Below are 10,000 nucleotides of genomic sequence, written 5' to 3'. Positions count from 1 at the left end.
TATATATATATATATATATATATATATATATATATATATATATATATATATATATATATATATATATATATATATATATATATATATATATATATATATATATATATATATATATATATATATATATATATAGAGATGTATCGGATATCCGCATCCGCATTCGCATCCGCGGAACATCCGCATATTCTTTCACATCCGCATCCGCATCCGCATCCGCAGTTGTGATAAACTGAACATCCGCATCCGCATCCGCATCCGCATTTGTGATGTAATATACATCCGCATCCGCATCCGCATCCGCATTCAACAGAGGATGTGTGGATGCGGATGTGTGTTGTGTATTGCACAACCTATATATTATAGAGTAATATACTCGTAATATAGAGTATAGACACGCAGTTACAGATACAGACCAGCAGAGTACTGCCTGCTGCTTACAGACTTAGAGTTCAGACAGAGGTTAGAAATGTGTAGTAAATTTAGTGATGTGCGTCTAATGAATTAATTATCTAGTAAAACTAAAGCAAATAATATCACGGATTCATTTCCTTTCAAACTTACACAACGTAATGTGTCTAGAATTTAGGGGAAGGTCAGGAGGAGGGGGCGAATTTTACTTAGTGACTATGAAGTACAAACATAGTAAATAAACTTCTCCTGTCTGCATGGTCTGACGTTGAAACAGGCTTTTTTTTCGGGAGGGGGGAGGGTGCTCCTCTTGGTGAGAACGTTTGACGTAAAAAACATCCGCATCCGCATCCGCATCCGCGAGGATGTCATATTTTGATATCCGCATCCGCATTTGCATCCGCATTTTAGTAGAGACTGACATCCGCATCCGCATTTGCATCCGCAAAATGACATCGCATATACATCCGCATCCGCGGATGTCTGAAATTCGACATCCGATACATCTCTAATATATATATATATGTGTGTGTGTGTGTGTGTGTGTGTGTGTGTGTGTGTGTGTGTGTGTGTGTGTATTTTTTGTTTGGCAAACACACACATATTCATACACATACACACGCACGCGCCCCTGCACTTACGCACGCATGCACGCACGCGCGCGCGTGCGCACACACACACACACACACACACACACACACACACACACACACACACACACACACACACACATAGTATAAATAGTAAAGTTATTTTGCCTGAGTGAATGCCTGTGTATGTGCTTGTACGCATGTCAGTATGAAAGTAAGGAAAAAAAAAACACACATTCACTCACTCGCTGACTCACTCACTCACTCACACACACACACACACGAGACAGATCCACACAAAGAAAAATGAGAAGGAAGATACAAGAGATACTTGTGTTCGGCGGTGTAGGTAAGCTTCCATGAACTGTTCTCGGTTACCTCCACCTCAAACTGCCTAAGAGCAGTCCTTCAGGCCGAGGGAACCTGTTATATTAACTTCTCGCCTGCAGTTACTCCCATACCTGCCGAATTCCCCACACTATACTTCCCTGCGTTACGCGCGGCCCGCACCTGAGGGTGGCGATGGCTTGCTACAGTCGGTTTCAACTGGGTTTCAAATGGCCTCGGAGGTCGACACGACCCCACATTAGTCACCGCAACGTTCACACCCTAGATTCCCTGGCGAGACGTTCATTGGCAACGCACACACTCTGCACTCTAGGCACCATACAGTGACGCTTGCACTTTCTTTGCAAGAACACACACACACACACACACACACACACACACACACACACACACACGCACACACACACTCACACACGCCCGGTAGCTCAGTGGTTAGGGCGGTGGTTTCACAAACCAGAGGACCGGGGTTCGATTCTCCGGCCGGGTGGAGATATTTGGGTGTGTCTCCTTTCACGTGTAGGCCCTGTTCACCTAGCAGTGAGTAGGTACGGGATGTAAATCGAGGAGTTGTGACCTTGTTGTCCCGGTGTGTGGTGTGTGCCTGGTCTCAAGCCTATCCGAAGATCGGAAATAATGAGCTCTGAGCTCATTCCGTAGGGTAACGTCTGGCTGTCTCGTCAGAGACTGCAGCAGATCAAACAGTGAAACACAGACACACGCACACACACACAATGATATTTCTTTATCATTTGTAACCTAGAATACATCTAATTAGGCAGGTATTCATCACCTCACAAAATAGATCAATAAAATAATAATAATAATATACGCAAACCAAACAAAAAGTAATAAAATGAACTGATAATGAATAGATACAATGAACACACAAATAAAGAAAAACAAAATAAAGAACCAGACAACATCACGAGAAAGTCTTCAGGAATCCACCAATAAATGAATCATTGTTTTAGGTGATACACTTTTTCTTTAAGACTACCAATATAGTATATTGAATACTATCAGAGGAGGAGGAGGAGGAGGAGGAGGAGGAGGAGGAGGAGGAGGAGGAGGTGGAGGTGGAGGTGGAGGAGGAGGAAGAGGAGGAAGAGGAGGAGGAGGTGGAGGAGGAGGAAGAGGAGGAGGAGGAGGAGGAGGAGGAGGAGGAGGAGGAGGAGGAGGAGGAGGAGGAGGGTCAGGTGCACGGCGAGAAAGAGGATGAGGAGGATATAAGTATTGGGGGAACAGAGGGTTCGCGAGAGGCAACAGAAAAGAAAAAGGAAGGAAAGAGGGCCGCCTAACCGGATACCTCACAACAAAAATAGTGTTCGTTAGGGCAGTTAATGACCTGGACAAACTTCAGTAAAGTGGATTAACTCGAGGTGTATTAACGAGGCCGGCGGTTGGTTGGTGCTGCTCTCCATCGCATCAAAAACTCTTGAATTTTCACTTTTGTAAGAACGAATGAGAAGTGAAACAAAGCAGCGAGTAAATAAAAATTGTGTAATTAACCAAGAAAGGAAAGAATTAAAATATTTAGAAAATAAAATAATTAACATTCTAGAGAATTGATACGATGAGCAAAAGAAAGACGAATAGTGAATGAAATATAAGAAAACGATTGTGGAATTGAATACATAAGAAATATGATAAAACATGAAGAAAATAATGTTCATGAGTGTTCAGAGTTGAAACAAGAGTAAGAAAAAAAAAACAAGAACAAGGCAATGGAAGAAAATAGTAAGTAATGAAAGGAGTTGAAAGAATTGATTAACACATAAAACTGAAGCTAAAGGAAGTGTTCTGAGAGAAGATATAAAACCATGAATGATCTTTTCTCAATTTCAAGTAATGAAATCTAGTAGACACGTTTTATAAAATGTGAAACAAAATTACACAAAAAAATGGCCAGAAAAATAATTCCTGAATGATTAATATGCAAATCACCGAGTGCCGAGTAGATTGAAGACGGCCTCGCTTCATTTTATATCGGGTATATCCCCCTCCTCTCTCTCTCTCTCTCTCTCTCTCTCTCTCTCTCTCTCTCTCTCTCTCCGTATGTACTTCCTCCATCCTCATTTCTTTTTGTATGTGTCTGCGCGCGCGCGCTAGCTTCTATTTACTACCCTAACGAACACGCACGCACGCTCGCACGCACGCACGCAAGCACGCACGCGCGCACACACACACACACACACACACACACACACACACACACACACACACATTAGCACTGGCTCTGTCTGTCTCTCTCTCTCTCTCTCTCTCTCTCTCTCTCTCTCTCTCTCTGCAGCGGCACTCAAAGCCTTAATTTCCCCAGAGGTACAAGTCAATCAACAGCAGCGCCGGCCGAACAACCCTTCAGTTTCACCATAAGGCAGATCGTTTCCCTCTGCGCCACCTTGCAAGGCAGATTCAGCTAAATTAATTAGTATTCTTGTCGTGTTGGGAGAAAAAAAGGGGAACGATTATTGACAGAGACGAGTGGCGATTACAGGGCTGCGATGTAGTTGACGAAGGACAATGGTGGTGGTGGTAGTGCCAGCAGGTGGTATTACTGTAGCTGAGGTGGTAGTGGAGGTGACGGTGTTGATGATGACGATGATGACTACTACTACTGTTTTTGCTACTGCTACGATATACTATTACTACTGCTGCTTCTGATGCTGCTACTACTACTACTACTACTACATTTGTTACTACTACTGCTACTATTACTATTACTACTACTAAAACTATCATTACTATAACTTCTACTACTGATGCTACTACTACTACTACTACTACTACTACTGCTACTACTACTACTATACTACTACTACTACTACTGCTACTACCACTCCTATACTTCTGTTAATAATATCCATCCTCAGACTCAGCAAGGATTGTCCTTTCACATTACTGATGCTCTTTAGCTATTCGCCTTTGTTTCTTTCTCACGGCCTCCCGTCAGTGCATGCATGGTCCACCTGTCATTTTTTTTCCATCATTGTACATTTCTTAACATTCTTTACATTCGGAAATTGTCATTACATGGGTATATATTTTTTTCAAACTGCATATAATAACAAAATTAGACGAATATCCTATATAACACACCTGATGTTAGAAATATCAGATGCTGGACATGTATTTAGAATAATTGATTTAGGGTAATTAATCATGAACAGCATGCAACTAAAATGGCCACTCACCATGCATGTCAACAGAGAAGTAGCCCACTCCGTCTCCCCCGGTGATTGTGTACACGAGCTGGTCATTGTCTGGATCCCGTGCCTTGAGGGTGATGACTTCGGCACCGGGGGATAGGTTTTCCTTGACCCAGCCTCTCAGCACCCGTTGTGGGAATCTTGGAGGGCCCAGATTCTCATCCACGTCATGAACACGCACAAGAAGACTGGCGTGGGCATGTAGAGTTGGTATACCTCCATCCTGAGCACGAACTGTCACATTGTACGATTGTCTTGTCTCATAGTCAAGGGCCTCCGCAAGTCTAACGATACCAGTTTGCGCGTCAATACGAAATACATCCCCATGATCACTGGTGAGACTGTATGTTAACTGTCCACCTGAACCCATGTCCTGGTCAGTAGCTTGGAGTGTTGCTACCACAGCTCCAACTGGCAGATCTTCAGGGATGTCAACCTTAAGACTGCGAGCAGCACCAAACTCAGGAGGACAGTCATTGATGTCAAGGACTGTTACCATCACTCTAGCCAGCGCTGACTGAGGATTCTCTGGAGCACTGTCCCACGCCCTCACTCGTAGATCATATTCACTGCGCCGCTCACGATCAAGCCCACCTAGCATATACAACACCCCAGTTACTTTGTCAACCTTGAATTCATCTACATCAGATACCAGTTCGTACGTCACTTGAGCGTTCAGCCCTTCATCAGCATCTTGGGCACTCAGCTGAGCTACGCTGGTTCCGTTTCGAGTATTCTCAGGGAGATGGAGGCTATAGCTTACACGATTAAATTCTGGAGCATTATCATTCACATCTATGACTCTGACTGTAAGATTTCTTGAAGCACTTCTGTGAGGAACTCCGAGGTCATACACAGTTATGTTAAGAGTGTACTCTGGAGTCCTTTCACGGTCAAGCTGTGCCACAACTTGCACGATGCCTGTTTCAAAGCCTATTCTAAATACTGAATCCGTATCACCATTAGAAACAGCATACACAACACGCCCGTTGTGCCCTCGGTCATGATCTTTTGCTGCCACTGTCAGTAACTCTGTGCCAATGTCCACGTCCTCACGAACCTTCACAATGCTTGGGAATTCTTCTGGCAGCTCAGGTTTGTGAGAATTGTAACCATAGCGCAGTGGTAGTAAGGCGTAGTGTTCCTCAGCTGCATTGTTCTCTGCTGCTGCAGCTTTCACTTCCGCTGCTTTAGAACCGATCCCTGTCTCGTGACACTCAACATGTGAGTGCCGTTTCAGAGAAGGATGATCCTCCGTGCGTTTGGTAATGACTGTAATCGTCACACCAGTCGCATCTGACATGTGAGTGCCGTCAGAGGCCGTTACGTTTAGAAGGTATGTCTTTGGTGCATCATGAGGTAATGACGTTCTTAGATCACAAGTAAGAGCCAACACGCCCGTTGAACTCTCGACAGACCAGCATTCTTCATCCATGTCATTTTGGAGTCTATAGATAACACTGCTTCCATTGTCCAGATCCAATGCTGAGAGGGTGAGTACACTTGTTCCAACGGGAGCGTCAATGGAAACCCATCCTTTGCAGTCAACACCCATAAACTGTGGTCGATTGTCATTTACGTCACGAATTTTTACTTTTACTGTTGTTTCCGTCTCCCTCTTGTAGGGACTGCCCCAATCTGAAGCACGAACCTTGATGGTATAAACTCGACGCTGGGCCTCAAAATCGAGCACAGAGGAAGTTCTTATTGTGCCATCAAAAGGATCAATAGCAAAGGGCACTTGATCTAGATTGGCAATACTGTATGAAAGAAAGCGGTTCTCTCCAGAGTCTGCATCTGTGGCAAGCATACGAGTCACGTAGGACCCGACTGGTTCGTTTTCGTCGATTGTCACCTCTGTATTGGGAGTGTTGAACTGCGGTGCATTATCGTTGGCATCAAGAATTCGGATAATAACTTTGGCTGAAGACTGTTTCCTGCGGGCGTTACTTGCTTGGTCTACAGCTGCCACTGTTAGGCTGTAGGATGCTGTCAATTCGTGGTCCAGCCAATCACCAGTGGATATCAAACCTGTACGAGGGTTTATGCGAAATTTTTCGTCCTCATTTCCTGCCACAATCCTAAAGAGAACCCTTCCATTGATGCCCTGATCCGTGTCAGAAGCTGCCACTCTTACGACGGGAGTATTAGGGGGAGCTTCTTCACTCACTGCTTCCTCGTACTGTTCTCGTGCAAATACTGGAGCGTGGTCATTGACATCGGCGATGTTAACATGCACATTGACACGTGTTCTGCGTGAGGGAGTTCCACAGTCAATAGCCTGAAGAGTAAGGTTGTAACCCTCTGGAGCTAATTCTCGGTCCAATAATTTGAGTACAGCAAGATTATATTCCTTGGAGTGTGATCCTCGAGTGATGCTGAAGAGTCTATCTGGATCACCAGCTATAATCGTCACTTTGTCCACTCGACCACTTTCACCCTCGTCTTCGTCTTCCACTCTAATAATGGCATAAATATGTGTGTGGGAATGTTCCACTACATGTGGCAAATGCTGCACATAGATCTGTGGCGCATGGATGTTGACTTGGTAAACTTGCACCTCTACAGTGGCCCGTGCAGCAATAGAAGCCCGCATATTTGGTGGTTGTGGTCCACGATCTTTGGCAAGAACTGTTATTGTATGTATACGTCCATATGTATAGGAAAGTGTGCGTGTTATGCTTAGTACTCCTCTGACTGGATGAATAGCGAACAAGTCTGTATTGTGGTCTTCCAGCAGATAGTATACCTGACCGTTGTTGCCATCGTCTGGATCATGGGCTGTGACGGACAGCAGCGGAGTGTGGATGGAGGCATCTTCGCCCACACTGACCTGGTAGGAGGTTGGGTAGAATAAAGGTACGTTGTCATTGGTGTCCAGAACGTTCACTGTCACATTAGTTCTAGCTCTAAGGGGAGCACCTCTACGGACAGGGTTCTTAGCTCGTGCTTCCACTACCAGATCGTATCGTTCGCTTCGTTCTCGGTTTAGCACATCCCTCAACCCCGTTTTAGTTCTCACCTGCAGCACCGCAAGTCCCCCAATCTCCTCTGTCTCAGCTGTGAAGAAGCCATGCGTGTCTCCGCTAACAACATGAAATGTGATGTGAATAGAAGGTGACAAATTGTCCAGGGAGATACACATTAGTTCCTCCCCAGACACGTGAGTCATGGGCAGCGAATTTTCATAGATCTTAACATTGTAGCTATCCCTCAAAAACTTGAATGAATCGGAGCTGGATGCCACAGACGTTCCCCAGCACAGCGTGAGAGGGATGGCCACAACAAACAGGAGGAGAAGGCGAGGAAGTGAATGTGGACGTGGGTTGACTCGATGGTGTTCACGGGAGTAGTGTGCGGGAGGCTGTGAGGGCCAGGACGCCCTCAAGCCCGCTCCCTGGGGCATCATGCCGGCCTCACCATGTCATGTGGGCGTCGTCATCACCTACAAAAAAACAAAACAATAAGTATTAGGAATATGATAATTATTTAAAAGGAAGTACACATATCATTCTCTCTCTCTCTCTCTCTCTCTCTCTCTCTCTCTCTCTCTCTCTCTCTCTCTTCTTTACCGTAACATAAACAAAATTTATCGTAATATGGAATGCCAATTCATTGAACCATAGAGACTACTGTATTGCCTGCAGGCTGACATCGACACAACATTACGAGTGACATCCTCATACAACTCTGCACAACAATGACGACCTCAAGTTAGTGTGAAAATTTGTAACTTGCCTCACAGGAAAGCTTCTGATGTTACGACGAGAAATGTTAAAGATAAGGCGGTGAATGTTTGAGAATATGGTCCCTAAGTTCCTTCTATTCCTACCCATCAAACACAATGTCCTAACACTGTATCTCACACTTTACTTGAGAAAACGTTTTTACTTTCAAGTAATTCCGTTTTACTTCCAAATGTAATCGAAAAGACATTGAGTAATATATTATATTACATGATTTTTAAGAGCGAGAGAGAGAGAGAGAGAGAGAGAGAGAGAGAGAGAGAGAGAGAGAGAGAGAGAGAGAGAGAGAGAGAACGCGTTAAGGTGGTAATAGTCTACGACAACACACACACACACACACACACACACACACACACACACACACACACACACACACACACACACAGAAACAAACAAGGGAACAACCCAAAGCAGAAAACAAACACAATACACTTCACAGAAAACAAGAAAAAAACAGCACTTCCACAATAGTCTCTCTCCGACGGAAGAGTTTACGAATACAAAACTCTCTAAAGAGAAACAGAGTTGGGTCGACCAAGACTGAATGTAGGTATAGTGTTTTCTCTTGAAAACTCTATAAAGTATTTCTTTCCTTTTCCTTTCCCCTCCTCGTAGCGCAGCAGTAGATAGTGGTTTCCGATACTACCTGTGTGACGAACTTCCTGCCTTTCACTCAAGGGAATTCATTTGTCCGATATATATATATATATATATATATATATATATATATATATATATATATATATATATATATATATATATATATATATATATCGGACAAATGAATTCCTTGAGTGAAAGGCAGGAAGTTCACACGTAGTATCTCACTCTCTCTCTCTCTCTCTCTCTCTCTCTCTCTCTCTCTCTCTCTCTCTCTCTCTCTCTCTCTCTCTCTCTCTCTCTCTCTCTCTCTCTCTCTCTATCTCTCTATCTATCTATCTATCTATCTATATATATATATATATATATATATATATATATATATATATATATATCTTTTACGGCTATTTTCATGCTAATTGCTGTTCTGATCTTGCTATCCGCATGCCTCCCCTCCTCCCGCGCCCTCGCTGCACAAGACTTACTTCTTCCTCTCATCCCTATTCTTTCAATCAATCATACATTTCTCTCGTAAACTCTGAAACTCCCTACCTGCTATTATATTTCCATCTCCCTATGACTTGACTTCATTTAAGAAGCAAGTTTCAAGACATATAGCTCTTTCTTTTGGCTATCTCGGACCTGCACGAGATCTGGCAACTAAGTGGTTCTTTTTTTTACTCTTCATGTTACTCTCAACCAGCTTTCCCCTTTTATATGAAAAAAAGATGAATAAGGAACTTGGTGATGTTAAAGTAGAAAGATCTTTCCAGTACAGAGTGCGATAAACAAGGAACAAAACCTATAGTCTTCCTGGTGATAAAATAACCACGAGTGTTGACTGTTGAGTATCTTACATATGAATTGTTTAGGAATCTTCCAAATAATAGAGGCGCCAAAGAACGAAGTTTCTGTTTATGAATGAAGATGGACAATTTCTCTTCCAGCAGGCCATAAAAGATTCCAAACCAAATAGCGATAAAAATAAAGATGGAAGCTAATGTAGAAAAAAAAAAAAAACATACCAGAGCAGAGATAAACACGCACATAAAAGTGTTAAGAATACCCGGAGGAACTCGAAGAGACCATAAACCTTATGAAG

General features: G+C 43.4%; 1 protein-coding gene across 1 annotated transcript in view; it reads right to left on the bottom strand.

Annotated features, from left to right (window-relative positions):
• LOC123517206 (fat-like cadherin-related tumor suppressor homolog) overlaps positions 1-8,021 on the bottom strand; it is a 141,458-nt gene extending 133,437 nt beyond the window's left edge. The window contains exon 1 of the mRNA XM_045277221.1: positions 4,538-8,021. Within this exon, the coding sequence (XP_045133156.1) occupies positions 4,538-7,961 (3,424 nt within the window). The 5' untranslated portion in view covers positions 7,962-8,021. The remainder of the gene's footprint in view (positions 1-4,537) is intronic.
• Between the last annotated feature and the right edge of the window lie 1,979 nt (positions 8,022-10,000).

The sequence above is a fragment of the Portunus trituberculatus genome, chromosome 41 (genome assembly GCF_017591435.1).
Source record: "Portunus trituberculatus isolate SZX2019 chromosome 41, ASM1759143v1, whole genome shotgun sequence".
NCBI lineage: Eukaryota > Metazoa > Arthropoda > Malacostraca > Decapoda > Portunidae > Portunus > Portunus trituberculatus.
This window is presented reverse-complemented; position numbering and strand designations above follow the sequence as displayed.